This window comes from Coregonus lavaretus (assembly GCF_964263955.1).
Source record: "Coregonus lavaretus genome assembly, chromosome: 3".
In the NCBI taxonomy this organism is placed as follows: domain Eukaryota; kingdom Metazoa; phylum Chordata; class Actinopteri; order Salmoniformes; family Salmonidae; genus Coregonus; species Coregonus lavaretus.
Genome location: NC_139990.1, coordinates 16,175,768 through 16,194,028, shown reverse-complemented (window position 1 = coordinate 16,194,028; position 18,261 = coordinate 16,175,768). Strand labels below are relative to the sequence as shown.

Here is an 18,261-nt window from a genome sequence, read left to right as displayed (position 1 = left end):
CACTTAGGGGTGTACTCACATTTGTTGCCAGCGGTTTAGACATTAATGGCTATGTGTTGTGTTATTTTGAGGGGACAGCAAATTTACACTGTTATACAAGCTGTACACTCACTACTTTACATTGTAGCAAAGTGTCATTTCTTCAGTGTTGTCATATGAAAAGATATACTCAAATATTTACAACAATGTGAGGGGTGTACTCACTTTTGTGAGATACTGTATATTTTTATATTTATCTTAACCCATTTGTTCCCAAATTCTTCCCAGACATTCCACTATGCAAATAGTATGCCATTAGTAACCCTAACATGTAATTCATAATTATTTTTTTATATATCGAAAAGTGAGTAAAAAATAATATTTTTGTCTCAGTCACAATGACCGATGGGGACATACAGTGCTCTTCCTATAATACAACTAACAGACATTTACCCATATTCCTCAGCCCTAATATCTATATACCTCAGCCCACTTACCCACAAACATAAACCCAGTTACCCCCATGCCCTAACCCTAGAACCCACATGCCAATACCCTAATATTGATACAATCAAATACCAATTCACCCATATCCTAGCCCTAAATGCCCTATTTGTTACTCATAGACCCCAGTTCCTTTGCCAATACTCCTCATCCCTGTTACTTGCCTATCTCAGCCCTGTTACCCACTTTCCTTAGGCCTGTATTCCCCAAGTCACAAACAGTAACCTATATCCAGCTATTCGCTGCATACCTACACCCTGTTATTTGCATATCTTAGTCCTGTGACCTCTGACCTGTATATGCAAATACTTTCATAGTTAAACTCATAATACTGTGGTATAACACATGTGCCCCAGCCCCATTCACTTTTTTCCTACCACAAACTTGTTGCCAGAAAGGATTTGAATGAGCAACAGACGTCCATACAGAACCATTACCTGTATTACCTGTATGAGTATCCCTACACCCCATTACTCATATGAACCAGGTAAATCCATGGGCGTACTCATATAAAACAGGTCTACCCCAGCACCCAAGCCTCAACATTCATACAAATCAGGTCTATACTTGTACTTCAGCCTCAATATTCTTACGAACAACTGCACGTGAATAATTGTATTAAAGTGTTCTACTGCTACATGTCAGCCATGTCATAAAAATTGGTGTACTTCTGTATTTCAGTCCCAATATTCATAACGATTGGTCTACACCTGTACTAAAATAGGTCTACACCTGTGGTTGAACCCAACAAGTCAACTAAGCCAGGTCTAAATGTGACAAAGCCTGAATTCTCAAACTATAAACCAGTTCTACCCCTGCAACACAGCTCCAGTACGACTTTAAACCAGATCTACACCTTTGACTGAGTCCCAATACTAATATAAACCAGATCTACACCTGCATATCTCAGCCCAAATACCCATACAAACCAGGTTTACACCTGTGGCTATGCCCCAATGCTCTGATAAACTGTCTACCCTAACCAAACCTATTTGTTATTACACTAATTCAATTTATGGGTCTATACATGGCCAATTCCCCCTGAAATAACAAAGTATGACGTTTTACAGTCAAAATCACTGATTTAAACATACTGTATGTAAAGGCTAATGGTAAAATCATCTTTAAAATCATCTTGATCAAGAATATCCATAATCCATCTCAACTTCAATCTACTGAACATTTTTATGATCTGCTATGATTAAATATAATAAGTTAGAGCCACTGCATTTTCCCATTGGTCACAAATGTATATACCACGAGCATCATGGATTCAATGTATTGAAAATGAAAGCACTATTGTGACTGATGGGATTAAATGGGTTAAATGAGGATACAGGAAGTGTCACTTTCATAGCTTGTATCACTTCACATACCTGTATACAGTATAACAAATCTGAGAGAAGAACTGTATGAGAGATGATTTAAATCTCATTACTGTAAGAACCAGATAGACAACACCATCATGATTCCATCCATATATCAGATTTGTACCTAGTTACCAAGGCAACTGTGTTCCAAAAGCATATTACAGATTTTTTTTTAACTATATGTTGGAGCAGAATGACCCCAAATTCAGATCCATGATCAATATTGTCCTGTATAGTAGAATTTACTAAAGTGAACAAATACATAGACAGAAATAGATAGATGGGTAGATAAGTGGGTGTTTTGTGATCAAGTAAGTAGCGGCAAAGTGCCAGTTGACATTCAGCTCAGTAGAATAACTGTCATTACATTCCACAACTTTCCATTTACCTGTTGGACAACACAGTATTCAATGTGCCTGTCAACCACATGAAGAGTAAGTCAAGGCTGAGGTAGTCTCGTTACCCAGAATCAAACATCTGTCACGGGAAACTAAGCCTAAGGTAGTCTACATGACAACAACAATTACATGGTAGAGAGAGAGATCCCTGCATCTGTCAGTCCATTGAATAGGGAAAGGTAGGGTCAGTGTATCGTAGGGATTGGTTTGTTAAAATGTCAATCTCAGAACCCAGAAATAAATCTCACAGAACATCAGGCGTACTGTTTTAGGAGCTTGGAAAGGTCCACCAATTCCAGGAGCCAAGAAGGTACATTAAATATACATTTTTTTGTTTCAGCATTTGATAGGGCTAACAGGATTTTAATCATCTGTTTCAGAGGAAACGCCATGAAGCACTTTTTCAACAGGGCCATATTGTTGCCAATGGCAACTTGAATAAGGCAGACCAGGGAGGCCCCATGGGCTAAATGCTTTGAGATCAAATACAAAACTACAGGGGCATATAGATGGATCTCCAATCTACATTATAAATAAGATAGCAATGTAGGTTACTGCTGAAGAGCGAGCCACAATCGTATTGTGTTGCATCTGCCCAGATAAGTACTCTACGCTCCATTTTATAGACCAGTCTCTGGCAGAGTCCCAAATGGTCAAAAGTAATGAATATGTAGGTAATTGGGTGCCATTTGGGACAGAGCCTATAATTCAGCTATTCATCCTTTTAACTAATTTTTTGAAGAAGGGGGCATACCAGGTTGCAATCACTATTACAGAGCTATCGCTAGCACTGACTGTCTCGGAGCCTGAAGCTGTTTGATTACCTCTGGTAGATCGGTTTATCAACTAAGATGTGCTGTAGGATTCCTCCTTTACGCTCTACAAGGCGACTCAATGGAAGTAACATAACACGAACAGAATCACAAAGCCTTACCAATCTGTGAAAAACATGGTCTTCTCTAGAACCTGCTGTTTCAAATCAAATTACATTTTGTCACATGCAGCGAATACAATGGGTGTAGACTTTACCGTGAAATGTTTGCTTACAAGCCCTTCCCAACAATGCAGAGCTAAAACAATGCAAACATAAAAATGTAACACAAACTGAATAAAATACAAAAGAATGAAGCTACACTACCGGTCAAACACCTACTAATTCAAGGGTTTTTCTTTATTTATACTATTTTCTACATTTTAGAATAATAGTGAAGACATCAAAACTATGAAATAACACATATGGAATCATGTTGTAACCAAAAACATGTTAAACAAATCAAAATATATTTTATACTTGAGATTCTTCAAATAGCCACCCTTTGCCTTGATGACAGCTTTGCACACTCTTGGCACTCTCTCAACCAGCTTCACCTGGAATGCTTTTCCAACAGTCTTGAAGGAGTTCCCACATATGCTGAGCACTTGTTGGCTGCTTTTCCTTCACTCTGCGGTCCGACTCATCCCAAACCATCTCAATTGGGTTAAGGTCGGGGATTGTGGAGGCCAGGTTATCTGATGCAGCACTCCAACACTCTCCTCCTTGGTAAAATAGCCCTTACACAGCCTGGAGGTGTGTTGGGTCATTGTCCTGTTGAAAAACAAATGATAGTCCCACTAAGCCCAAACCAGATGGGATGGCGTAACGTTGCAGAATGCTGTGGTAGCCATGCCTTGAATTCTAAATAAATCACAGACAGTGTCACCAGCAAAGCACCCCCACCATAACACCTCCTCCTCCATGCTTTATAGGTGGGAAATACACATGCGGAGATCATCCGTTCACCCACACCGCATCTCACAAAGACACGGCGGTTGGAACCAAAAATCTCCAATTTCCACTCCAGACCAAAGGACAAATTTCCACCGGTCTAATGTCCATTGCTCGTGTTTCTTGGCCCAAGCAAGTCTCTTCTTCTTATTGGTGTCCTTTAGTAGTGGTTTCTTTGCAGCAATTCGACCATGAAGACCTGATTCACACAGTCTCCTCTGAACAGTTGATGTTGAGATGTGTCTGTTACTTGAACTCCGTGAAGCATTTATTTGTGCTGCAATTTCTGATGCTGGTAACTCTAATGAACTTATCCTCTGCAGCAGAGGTAACTCTGGGTCTTCCTTTCCTGTGGCGGTCCTCATGAGAGCCAGTTTCATCATAGCGCTTGATGGTTTTTGCGACTGCACTTGAAAAAACGTTCAAATTTCTTGAAATTTTCCGGATTGACTGACCTTCATGTCTTAAAGTAACGATGGACTGTCATTTCTCTTTGCTTATTTGAGCTGTTCTTGCCATAATATGGACTTGGTATTTTACCAAATAGGGCTATCTTCTGTATACCCCCCCTACCTTGTCACATCACAACTGATTGGCTCAAATGCATTAAGAAGGAAAGAAATTCCACAAATTAACTTTTAAGGCGGCACACCTGTTAATTGAAATGCATTCCAGGTGACTACCTCATGAAGCTGGTTGAGAGAATGCCAAGAGTGTGCAAAGCTGTCATCAAGCCAAATGGTGCCTATTGAAGAATCTCAAATATGAAATATATTTTGATTTGTTTAACACTTTTTTGGTTACTACATGATTCCATATGTGTTATTTCATAGTTTTGATGTCTTCACTATTATTCTACAATGTAGAAAATAGTAAAAATAAAGAAAAACCCTTGAATGAGTAGGTGTTCTAAAACTTTTGACCGGTAGTGTATATACAGGGAGTACCAGATCAAATGAAATGAAATGTTGTCACATGCGCCGAATACCGTGACATGCTTACTTACAAGCCCTTAACCAACAATGCAGTTCAAGAAATAGAGTTAAGAAAATATTTACTAAATAAACTAAAGTAAATATATATATATATATATATATATATATATATATATATATATAATAATAATAAAAAGGAACACAATAAAATAATAATGAGGCTATATACAGGGGGTACCGGTACAGAGTCAATGTGCGGTGGTACAGGTTGGTCGAGGTAATTTGTACAGGTAGGGGTAAAGTGACTCTGCATAGATAATAAACAGAGAGTAGCAGCAGTGTAAAAACAAAGGGAAGGGGGTGGGAGGTGTCAATGTAAATAGTCCGGGTGGCCATTTGATTAATTGTTCAGCAGTCTTATGGGCTTGGGGGTAGAAGCTGTTAAGGAGCCTTTTGGTCCTAGACTTGGTGCTCTGGTACTGCTTGCCGTGCGGTAGCAGAGAGAACAGTCTATGACTTGGATGAATAGAGTCTTTGACCATTTTTGGGCCTTCCTCTGACAACGCCTAGTATATAGGTCCTGGATGGCAGGAAGCTTGGCCCCAGTGATGTACTGGGCCGTACACACTACCCTCTGTAGCGCCTTGCGATCAGATGCCGGGCAGTTGCCATACCAAGCGGTGATGCAACCGGTCAAGATGCTCTCGATGGTGCAGCTGTAGAACTTTTTGAGGATCTGGGGACCCATGCCAAATCTTTTCAGACTCCTGAGGGGAAAAGTTGTTGTCGTGCCCTCTTCACAACTGTCTTGGTGTGTTTGGACCATGATAGTTTGTTGGTGATGTGGACACCAAGGAACTTGAAACTCTCGACCCGCTCCACTACAGCCCCGTCGATGTTAATGGGGGCCTGTTCGGCCCGCCTTTTCCAGTAGTCCACAATCAGCTCCTTTGTCTTGCTCACATTGAGGGAGAGGTTGTTGTCCTGGCACCACACTGCCAGGTCTCTGACCTCCTCCCTATACGCTGTCTCATCGTTGTTGGTGATCAGGCCTACCACTGTTGTGCCATCAGCAAACGTAATGATAGTGTTGGAGTTGTGTTTGGCCACGCAGTCGTGGGTGAACAGGGAGTACAGGAGGGGACTAAGCACGTTCGCCTGAGGTGCCCCAGTGTTGAGGATCAGTGTGGCAGATGTACAAGGTATTTGAGGTATATATGTACATAAAGGCAGGGTAAAGTGACCAAGCAATAGGATAGATAACAGTAAAAATAAAGAACAGAGTAGGAGCAGCATATGATGAATGTGAAAGTGTGTTGTCAGTATATGTGTGCGTGTTCAGTGCCTTCAGAAAGTATTCATACCCCTGGATTTAATCCACATGTTGTTGTGTTACAGCCTGAATTCAAAATAGATTAAATATATATTTTTTCTCACCCATCTACACACAATACCCCATACTGACAAAGTGAAAACATTTTTTTTTTTTTACATTTTTGCACATTTATTGAAAATTAACTACAGAAATACTTAGAAGAAGCACCTTTGGCGGCAATTACAGCTTTGAGTCGTCTTGGGTATGTCTGTATCAGCCTTGCACATCTGGATTTGGGGATTTTGTCCCATTCCTCCTTTCAGATTCTGAAGCTCTGTTAAGTTAGATGGGGAGCAACGGTGAACAGCAATCTTCAAGTCTTTCCAAAGACTTTAAAATGGGATTCAAGTCTGGGCTTTTGTTGGCCCACTCAAGGACTTTCACATTCTTGTTCTAAAGCCATTCCAGCATTGCTTTGGCTGTATGCTTGGGGTCATTGTCCTGTTGGAATGTAAATCTTCGCCCCAGTCTTTTTTAATGTTTTTATTTCACCTTTATTTAACCAGGTAAGCCAGTTGAGAACAAGTTCTCATTTACAACTGCGACCTGGCCAAGATAAAGCAAAGCAGTGCGATAAAAACAACAACACAGAGTTACATATGGGGTAAACAAAACATAAAGTCAAAAATACAACAGAAAATATGTATACAGTGTGTTCAAATGTTATGGAGGTAAGGTAATAAATAGGCCATAGTGCAAAATAGTTACAATTTCGTATAATACTGGAATGATAGATGTGCAAAAGATGATGTGCAAATAGAGATACTGGGGTGCAAATTAGCAAAAATAAATAACAATATGGGGATGAGGTAGTTGGGTGGGCTAATTTCAGAAAGGCTGTGTACAGGTGCAGTGATCGGTAAGCTGCTCTGACAACTGACGCTTAAAGTTAGTGATGGAGATAAGAGTCTCCAGCTTCAGAGATTTTTGCAGTTCGTTCCAGTCATTGGCAGCAGAGAACTGGAAGGAATGGCGGCTAAAGGAGTTGTTGGCTTTGGGGATGACCAGTGAGATATACCTGCTGGAGCGCAGACTACGGGTGGGTGTTGCTATGGTGACCAGTGAGCTAAGATAAGACGGGGATTTGCCTAGCAGTGATTTATAGATGACCTGGAGCCAGTGGGTTTGGCGACGAATATGTAGTGAGGGCCAGCCAACAAGAGTGTACAGGTCACAATGGTGGGTAGTATATGGGGCTTTGGTGACAAAACGGATGGCACTGTGATAGACTACATCCAATTTGCTGAGTAGGGTGTTGGAGGCTATTTGTAAATGACATCGCCGAAGTCAAGGATCAGTAGGATAGTCAGTTTTACGAGAGCATGTTTGGCAGCATGAGTGAAGGAGGCTTTGTTGCGAAATAGGAAGCCGATTCTAGATCTAACTTTTGATTGGAGATGCTTAATGTGAGTCTGGAAGGAGAGTTTACAGTCTAACCAGACACCTAGGTATTTGTAGTTGTCCACATACTCTAAGTCAGACCCGCCAAGAGTAGTGATTCTAGTCGGGTGGGCGGGTGCAAGCAGCGTTCGGTTGAAGAGCATGCATTTAGTTTTACTAGTGTTTAAGAGCAGTTGGAGGCTACGGATGTATGGCATTGAAGCTCGTTTGGAGGTTTGTTAACACAGTGTCCAATGAAGGGGCAGATGTATACAAAATGGTGTCGTCCGCATAGAGGTGGATCCGAGCGTCACCAGCAGCAAGAGCGACATCATTGATATACACAGAGAATAGAGTCGGCCCGAGAATTGAACCCTGTGGCACGCCCATAGAGACGGCCAGAGGTCCAGACAACAGGCCCTCTGATTTGACACATTGAACTCTATCTGAGAAGTAGTTGGTGAACCAGGCAAGGCAGTCATTAGAGAAACCAAGGCTATTTAGTCTGCCAATAAGAATGCGGTGGTTGACAGAGTCGAAAGCCTTGGCCAGGCCGATGAAGACTGCTGCGCAGTACTGTCTTTTATCGATCGCGTTTATAATATCGTTTAGGACCTTGAGCGTGGCTGAGGTGCACCCATGACCAGCTCGGAAACCGGATTGCATAGCGGAGAAGGTACGGTGGGATTCGAAATGGTCGGTGATCTGTTTGTTAACTTGGCTTTCAAATACTTTCGAAAGGCAGGGCAGGATGGATATAGGTCTGTAACAGTTTGGATCTAGAGTGTCACCCCCTTTAAAGAGGGGGATGACCGTGGCAGCTTTCCAAGTCTAAGGTTGTTAGCACTCTGAAGCAGGTAGGTTCTCATCAAGGATTTCCCTATATTTGGCTCCATTCAAAGCATCCGCATAGCATGATGTTGCCACAACCATGCTTCACTGTAGGGATGGTGTTCGACGGGTGATGAGCTGTGCCTGGTTCTCCAGACACAGCGCTTTGCATTCAGGCCAAAGAGTTACATTTTTGTTGGTTGCAACAAAACCGATGCATGCACATCTTTTGGGCAAAACAACTATGGGGTAGGCTTAGATTGTTTACAAAATGTAAACTATATTTAGTGTCCAAATGTTTATTGAAAACAAATACATTTGCACAATGAGCACTTGTCTCTCAAAATACTGTACATGGTTACAGTTGTTGGTTAGCTAGCTAGCTAATTTTTGCCATATTAGCATAGACATGACACGAGTCAAAACAACTCAAAACATGTATCAGTAACAAGATACGAGCCACCTACGATTACCCACATGGCAGCTTCTTGCCAATGTTGCCAACTATCTGACCATTCCGAATCATAACACCACACGGCCTCATCGATGCGCTCGCAACATTTGTGACATTGTCAGCCAACCCGTCTAAAGTGTGCATAGAGTCTGTGCAAGATAGGGTCAATGCAGCTAGTCCGGGTATCCATTTAATGAACTATTTAGCAATCTTATTGCTTGGGGGTAGAAGCGGTCTCGGAGCCTGTTGGTCCAAGAGCCGATGCTCCAGTACCGTTTGCCGGATGGTAGCAGAGTGAACAGGCTTGGGTTGCCGGGCCTTCCTCTGACACCGCCTGATATAGAGGTCCTGGATGGCAGGGAGCTCGACCCCAGTGATGTACTGGGCCATCCGCACCACCCTCTGTAGTGCTTTGCGATCGAGGGCGGTGCATTTGCCATACCATGCAGTGATGCAGCCAGTCGAGATGCTCTCGATGGTGCAGCTGTTCTGAATGACATTGTTATCAGTAAGGAGAGTACCCACTGATGGCTATTGTGGGTGGAACACATTGTCCACAATTGATAGTCCAAGGACTCAACGAAAGGAAAAAATTGAACAATAAAAACAGAATACATCAGCAAAGATGAAAGGCAATAAAGTAAGAAAGAGTAGAAGAGTATTAGATATTAATTCACTTTGCTAAAAAACTTGCATAACAATTTTCTCCGGCTAATTGGCTAAGAAGAACTAACATGAGGTCGAGTGGGCACAATTAATGTGTTTCTATTACGTGGCTCGATAATTAGCATTTCAAAGGCTGTGAAGAGAGGAGCAAATAGGACCTGATTTAACTTGGGGCTTTATGTGCAGTATGATATAACATGCCTGATCAAGGAAGGCTATTTATCCCATGCACCAACAGTCGAAGAAGAATACAAGAATACTCTATTGCCAGAGTTAGGCTACACTTCTCATCTGCATGTATGACGATAGGAAATATTCATAATAGTTTGAAGGCTATTGTTGACCCATACAACACAAAATGTCCCTGTATTTTCCACCCAGAATAGAAGAGTTTCAAGATGCAGCCAAACAATACAGTTTCTGTAATACTGCCCTCACCTGGAGTATTTTTCAAAAGGCAAGTAAGTGATTGTGATAATGACAAGTTGACAACATGCTTTATGATAAACCATTTATTTTAATTTGAGTGCGAGTTGACCATTCATTTATACAGTAGGTTTGCAAGTAATTTTAAAGATCTCAAAACATCTGTAAAATAAGGTAACCCTCTTTCTGTAACATTTTTAGATCATTATTAGAAAATAGCACTGTTGTAATACTTTAATTACATTTAAAACAATTTTTTGTTAATATTAGGAAGACATATATAATATAAAGTCAATTAAATCAATCTACAGGATAAGTCTATACAGCTGAGGCCAACCACTGGCCTACATACACAAAGTAACATAATAAAACAATTTGTGAAGTAAAAATATATCCATGTTCCTGCCGCAGTCTTTCAACACCAACCATTCAATAATTATAGTGTATGTAAGCTTTAAGTTGTGTCCTATTAAATTATATTATTTCTAACGTTTCAAATTGTATTTTCTTTTTTTACTTTAAATGTCAATTTTAAACAATATGGTTCCTTATTACTACGCTGAACAAATGATTAGTCAGCTTATATTATGGGCTGTCACAAAACCACTTACATAATCAACAGAATACAGTAAAAATGCACATCATTGAGTATGGGGAAAATGGAGCGATGTTGAATAAGGTCTATGTAACACAGCTAGATAGCTGACTAGTAGAAGCTACATTTGAGTTTCACTTTAACTAATGTCTTGTGGTTGGAAAACTAAACCCGTCACCGATATGTAGGCTAGCTATAGCCATTTCACATTTCCTCCGTACAGTTTCCGTACCAATCCATGTATTGTTCCATCAGAGATAAGGCCGGTACCAGTGGGTACCCATACACACACACACACACTGGAGGGTTTCACCAGTGTCATGTAGTCTAACAAAGTTCTGTATCACATTTAGTTGAACATTAAATCATTAGTACCACCGTGTACTAATGTTGACCATCATCATGATCAACAATCAATACGTATACAATTCTTTCCTGTTCTCAAAAATAGGCAAAGTGTTGAGGGAACTCTAAAAAGCAGGTACAGTAAAGGCCTCTTGGGAACATTCTTGCCTTAGGAAACGACAGAGAGAATGGAGGTGATGTGAGGAACAAAACAGGACATTCTCTGTCACAATCTCCATCTGTCCCTCTTGTCCTTCCTATTGTAATAGTCACAGTGTTGGCACAGGAAACCTACAAAATGTTAGCTGAAATAAGCCTAAACCACTCCACCTCCTCCAGCTAGTTGTTCTTCTTCTCCTGCTCCCCCTGTGGGTCGTCTTGTCAGGCAGATAAACGTTGGAGTACAGTAGTACCAGTAGTCCCATGGTTTCATATGCGAGGGGTTGGACCGATGGGCGTCAACTCTAGTCCATGGTTTTAACAGTAAGTGGTTTGACCGAGAGGCCAAATCCCTAGTCCATGGTTTTAGATGCGAGTGGTTTATCTATAGGCCACAGTTCTAGTCTGTGGTTTTAACAATGACTGGATGGACTGGGGGGCCACATCCATAGATCCATAGTCCATGGTTACAGACAGCCCATTCCTCTAGTCCATAGTTTCAGATGCAGCCATCAATAGTATGCCTTACAGGGGAGGAACAGGCTTGTTCCAGGACAGGGGGCTGTGGATATTGCAGTCAACAGGGGTCTGTGTGCTCCGTATTGAAGTCCTGCAACCCCCTGGCTCAGTATTGCATTTAAGTGCTTGTTCTGCAGCCAGGCCAAGGAGAACAGCTAAGGCCGATGGAATCTGAGGAGTGGGGATGGAGGAAAGTCATAATGTGCACTGGCTAAGAAGATATAGGGTTTCAACTTGCAAAAATTCAAACACAGTTCCCGAGTTCATCATAAAGTTGGAAGAAATGTTGAAGTGGGAAGAAAAGACCAGTATTTGCTCTCCTCTTGTTCAGCAAAATCTGAGGAGTCATTTTGATAATTGATAAGATAATTTATTGATATTGGTGTCGTATAGGACACTTACCTGGTATAGATCCTGCTCTCTTCGTGAACCTCCATCTCAGAGCTCTTGAACTCATTCAGTTCCTTGCGGATGGCAGCCTAGATTGAATAGAATAGAGAGCAAAGATTGAGTCAGGTGTGATGCACTGTACAGGCAGCAACATCCTAGAGCAGGTCTACTCTTTAATACTGTACAGTACAGACAGATCAAAACGACCAGTGCCTACACTTCAGAATTCCAGCTTTTTTCTAAGAGAATAAAATGACAATGGAGCCACAGTGTCTGCTCTTCTCTCCAGCTGTCAGACGTATTTGCGATGGCACACAGTTTCCTTGAAAAAGGAAAGACTCTAGGAGCTGAGATGCAATCATTTAATAACCTAATAACCACTGTTTCGACAGACAAGCTGTCTTCATCTGGGTATAATGAGTTTCCACACAGTTTCCTGCCTCATATCCAAATCCTGGAACCTCAAAACTTCATAAATATAAACCTCTCAAGATTTTAACTTGTCAATAAAAGTTCTGCAAATTTAAAAACAAAACAGCAAATGTTATAAGACCTCAGTTTTCATCAAAAAAATGGTCAAACTATCTTTTTCCTCAGGGATTTTAAATCTCTGAATAATAGAAAGTATGCAATAATTTCTGTTTCAACCTCTTCTCCTAGCTTCACTGGTCCAGGTAATACTCTGGGGACATCTCAGCACAGACATTAAGCAGCGGTTATATTGCATTCTTGGGATTTTTGTTTGACAGAGTATGTCTGGAATTCAAAACACTGCTGAAATAGTAAAGTAAAGAATCTCTCGGTCTGAAAAGAGGTTTCAACCTCAGAGGACTTCCTAGTATAAATAAAGGTACAAAGATTTAAAAGTGTGTGGCAGTCTCTTATTACTGTCACTCTATACTATAGTTGATGAGCAATCTTACCATTTTATACCAATCTTTTACAATCTACAATGTATTTGGTTAGTCGCTTAACTGCGACTCACCTTGTCGGAGGGAGTGAGCTTGGTCCAGGGTTTGTCTGCACGGCGGTCGTAGTCTTGAGTCGTGGTACACTCTACGTACTCATGGAAACGCAGGATCTTCCTGGCCTGAAGCTCTGCTATGGTGGGCCTCTGGGACAGCTGGGGGGAGGTATAGAGGAAACACACAGAGTGAACGTCTGGAACTAAAATGATAAGTTAAGAGTTTATGGTGGTTAGTTAAATTTGAGTGTTTTATTTGTATATCCGTGTATGATTGCTTTGTCACCGGAGTGTGTGTGTGTGTGTGTGTATGAAGGTTAGTGTACTATATATCTTTATGTGTTTTAATTCTGCAGTGTGTGTGTGTGTGTGTGTGTGTGTGTGTGTGTGTGTGTGTGTGAGTGAGTCAGGCTAACCTTTCTGGTGAGTCTGCGTTTGATCTCGCTCCTCTCTGCCCTGATATCAGCTTCGTTCCTGGCTACAATAAGACAAGACATTCCATCAGAGGCAGAACAGAAACACTGCTGCTAGTCAGAGAGAGAGAAAGGCAGACTGGACCAGGGCCCATATTCACTAAGCGTATCAGAATAGGAGTGCTGATCTAGAATCCGTTTTTCCTTTTAGATCATAATGAATATGATTATGATTATATGGTCGGGGGGGGGGGGGGACCTGATCCTAGACCAGCACTCCGGGCCCTGAGCTTTTCTTGGTGCCTACACAGCACAGGAGTAACAGGAGTCGTTTTAATCACAGTCTTTACCCTCTCTGGGACAAGGAAGTGCATTGTCTTAGATACACTGCAGTCTGAACATTATGTAGTCATTTTTTGTCTAAGGACAAAGCTTTTAAGTAGTGCTTTCAGAGTAGTCTGAGGATAACCACAAGACACGTGAAAACTTTACATTATGGATATATGAGTGAAAATACGTTTTAGACAATATGATCTAAAAATCTTAGTGTTGGCACCACCATTTTGGAACTCAAGAACAAACAAGTGCATGAAGCAAGCCATAGCTTTTATTGTATGGAATTACTCCTACAGACCACAAGGGGGCATCTATAGGGTAGACAGACTGATGTATGGCAGATGTCTACAACACACTGACATTTCCCACTGTATTAGATCGTTTTGGGTTACTAGTAAAACCAGAGAGATGCTTGTCTATCTAGAGGTAAAGGACATTAAAGCAACTGCGAGGGGAGATTAATGAAGCATGAAGTTGATATTGACAGAAAAAATGATATTAAATCAGACATAAAAATGTAGACAAAATAGAATTGACAGAGAAAGAGAGCGAGCGTTACCTGGAAGGATGTTTCTCTGCTCCAACTCCTCTGCTGTGGGTCTCTGACTCAACCTCCTGATTAGAGAAACACACGTTTAGAATAGGGGAACACCCCCCCCAGCAGACTTTGTAATTTTCACAAAGTCTGCTGCCTCAGTTTTGATGATGGCAATTTGCATATACTCCAGAATGTCATGAAGAGTGATCAGATGAATTGCAATTAATTGCAAAGTCCCTTTTTGCCATGAAAATGAACTTAATCCCCAAAAAACATTTCCACTGCATTTCAGCCCTGCCACAAAAGGACCAGCTGCCATCATGTCAGTGATTCTCTCGTTAACAAAGGTGAGAGTGTTGACGAGGACAAGGCTGGAGATCACTCTGTCATGCTGATTGAGTTAGAATAACAGACTGGAAGCTTTAAAAGGAGGGTGGTGCTTGAAATCATTGTTCTTCCTCTGTTAACCATGGCTACCTGCAAGGAAACACATGCCGTCATCATTGCTTTGCACAAAAAAGGGCTTCGCAGGCAAGGATATTGCTGCTAGTAAGATTGCACCTAAATCAACAATTTTTCAGATCATCAAGAACTTCAAGGAGAGAGGTTTAATTGTTGTGAAGAAGGTGTCAGGGCGCCCAAGAAAGTCCAGCAAGCTCCAGGACCGTCTCCTAAAGTTGATTCAGCTGCGGGATCGGGGCACCACCAGTGCAGAGCTTGCTCAGGAATGGCAGCAGGCAGGTGTGAGTGAATCTGCACGCACAGTGAGGCGAAGACTTTTGGAGGATGGCCTGGTGTCAAGAAGGGCAGCAAAGAAGCCACTTCTCTTCAGGAAAAACATCAGGGACAGACTGATATTCTGCAAAAGGTACAGGGATTGGACTGCTGAGGACTGGGGTAAAGTCATTTTCTCTGATGAATCCCCTTTCCGATTGTTTGGGGCATCCGGAAAACACCTTGTCCGGAGAAGACAAGGTGAGCGCTACCATCAGTCCTGTGTCATGCCAACAGTAAAGCATCCTGAGACCATTCGTGTGTGGGGTTGCTTCTCAGCCAAGGGAGTGGGCTCACTCACAATTTTGCCTAAGAACACAGCCACGAATGAAGAATGGTACCAACACATCCTCCGAGAGCAACTTCTCCCAACCATCCAAGAACAGTTTGGTGACGACCAATGCCTTTTCCAGCATGATGGAGCACCTTGCCATAAGGAAAAAGTGATATCTAAGTGGCTCGAGGAACAAAACATCGACATTTTGGGTCCATGGCCAGGAAACTCCCCAGACCTTAATCCCATTGAGAACTTGTGGTCGATCCTCAAGAGGCGGGTGGACAAACAAAAACCCTCAAATTCTGACAAACTCCAAGCATTGATTATGCAAGAATGGGCTGCCATCAGTCAGGATGTGGCCCAGAAGTTAATTGACAGCATGCCAGGGCGGATTGGAGAGGTCTTGAAAAAGAAGGGTCAACACTGCAAATATTAACTCTTTGCATAAACTTTATGTAATTGTCAATAAAAGCCTTTGACACTTATGGAATGCTTGTAATTATACTTCAGTATACCATAGTAACATCTGACAAAAATATCTCATAATACTGAAGCAGCGAACTTTGTGAAGACCAATACTTGTGTCATTCTCAAAACTTTTGACCACGACTGTAGATGTAGTTACCTGTTGAGCGTGGTACCGATCTTGTTCTTGAGTGTCTCCCACTGCTCCTTGCTCTGCCAGCCGACTCCGTCCTGTCCCTCTCCTCCCTCCTGCTCCTCTCTCTCCTGCTGTCTCTCCAGCTTCAGGGCCAGGGTGTCCTTCCTCGTCACACGGCTGGCCAAGGCACCTGGGTGGTACCGACAAACAGTTCCAGTAACATGGGACTATACTTTTGCTCTACATCACATTTGCACATTATAAACTACTCAGTTTACATGACTCATTTGATTTAGCTTTACCTGCAAGTAGTAAAATAAATAAAATGAAGGAAGAAAACAGAAAGACAGATATATGGAATTTCCCTTATTGATACTGTTTTTACTAATAATGAAACGGCCTTCCTTGATAGTACTGTACTTTCTTTCATTCTTTCAGTTTGACTTCTGAGATTGAAATCAACACCAGACCCATGTGATATTATCAACAGACTTCAGATCTGCTTACTAAATCAACACCAGACCCATGTGATATTATCAACAGACTTCAGATCTGCTTACTAAATCAACACAAGACCCATGTGATATTATCAACAGACTTCAGATCTGCTTACTAAATCAACACCAGACCCATGTGATATTATCAACAGACTTCAGATCTACTAACTTGGTGGATTGTCGTCCTCGTCTTCATCGTCGTCTCTGTAGAGGATGGGTCCATCAGAGTCCGTCTCCTCATCCTCATCCTCCTCACTGCTGTCTCCGGGCCCCCGGCCCTCTGGGATCACACTGACCCTGGGGTCAACCACCAGACCCCTCCTGCTCCTGGGCTCCAGCTCAGGCTGCCTGGGGGGCTGGGGGGGCAGCATCCGCCTGGGGTGAAGCTTCTCCAACTCCTCCTCCATGTCAAAGTCATCGTCATCAGGTCTGGAGAGAGAGGGAGAAATGTCAACAACTGAGTCTGACTCTGTTGAATAGAGTGTGATCAAGTCATATGAAGTATGAATATACTTGTCTTTTTCTATTGCAATGATCTAAGTCACGTTTCTAGCTTAGCGTAAATATTGTTCCCGTTTGAACTGTGGTTAATAGACATGCTGTGACATTATGGAAGTATAATAAGTAGTGTACTCACAGTCTGAGGGGTTCTATGGTGACGGGTAGGGAGTGTCGGCCTCCAGCCTCAGTGAGGAACTCTGGAGGGGACTCAAACAGCATGGAATGGGCTCTCTGGGATCCGTCTGGGTTAGCCTGGGCCGGGCTGGGGGAGCACAGGGCCCGCTGGATCAGGATGTGAAGGGGGATGGCTGGGACTGAGGCTGGGGGGTGGCTGGGCGGCTCTGTGGTGGGGCTGGGAGGGTCCTTCTGAGGGATGGGGAGGGGGACTGGGAGGGGGGTGGAGGCAGGGTTGGGGAGCGGTAAGTGGGGGTGGGACCTGGGAGTGGACGTGGGTATATGGGACAGAGGTCGGGGTGCTGGTGCAGGGTCAGAGGTGGTTAGTTGGAACCCTACTGCCCTGAGGGTGTCCCTGGTGTCGTCTCGGTCTGTGCTGGGGGGTACGGGGACAGTAGGTATGGGGACTGGGACAAAACCAGAGGGGCCGGTGGTCTCTGGCTCAGGGGACGGGTCGCCAGAGTGGTGCTTGGTGACGGGGGTCATCCTCTTGGGCGGAGTGGGAGGAGAGCGCCTGGTGGGGGCAGGAACAACGATGACACCACTGCCAGCCTGAGAGAGTTCCGCTATGGAACAAAACACACAACAGAATGAATACTAGTCATTTACAAGGACTGACATGCAGTAGACACAGAGGACAGAACAGACAGAGAAAGAAAGAGGGAAAAAGAGTATTACTAATCTGAAATATAAAATGCATCAATCAATGCATCACATTCACACTCAAGCAAACTGGTTAAAGGATTCTGATGACTCGTTTAGTTTCAAGAAGGCACAATGCACGTTTAACCAGTGGATGGATGGAGCATATTTAAAAAGCATGATGATATCAGGCCTGGATATGAACGGTACACATCTTACCCTATGGTTTAGATGGAAATCATTTTGTGCAGTATTAAAGCCTGAATCATTTGAAAACAACCAGAAAAGCATTTTATTAGTCTGAATACATTATTTTGAAGACATTTCACACTTCTCCGCAGTCTCTCTTGATCTTTCTTCGAAGTCAAAGAAGACACAACCAACAAGCTGGGGCACACTGCCTGGCAGTTATCCTAACTTCCATGCATTGTTTTCATTCCAGCCAAGTCAAGT

The 18,261-nt window shown here is 42.5% G+C and overlaps 1 protein-coding gene across 6 annotated transcripts in view; it reads right to left on the bottom strand.

Annotated features, from left to right (window-relative positions):
* Window positions 1-10,154: 10,154 nt before the first annotated feature.
* Window positions 10,155-18,261, bottom strand: part of LOC311120464 (uncharacterized protein) — a 44,941-nt gene continuing 36,834 nt past the window's right edge. For all 6 annotated transcript variants that reach the window (XM_084157852.1, XM_084157851.1, XM_084157855.1 and 3 more), the window contains 8 exons: window positions 17,129-17,732; window positions 16,661-16,920; window positions 16,019-16,184; window positions 14,364-14,419; window positions 13,472-13,533; window positions 13,077-13,214; window positions 12,104-12,180; window positions 10,155-11,872 (listed from right to left, as the gene is read on the bottom strand). In XM_084157852.1, the coding sequence (XP_084013978.1) occupies window positions 11,857-11,872; window positions 12,104-12,180; window positions 13,077-13,214; window positions 13,472-13,533; window positions 14,364-14,419; window positions 16,019-16,184; window positions 16,661-16,920; window positions 17,129-17,732 (1,379 nt within the window). In that variant the 3' untranslated portion in view covers window positions 10,155-11,856. The remainder of the gene's footprint in view (window positions 11,873-12,103; window positions 12,181-13,076; window positions 13,215-13,471; window positions 13,534-14,363; window positions 14,420-16,018; window positions 16,185-16,660; window positions 16,921-17,128; window positions 17,733-18,261) is intronic.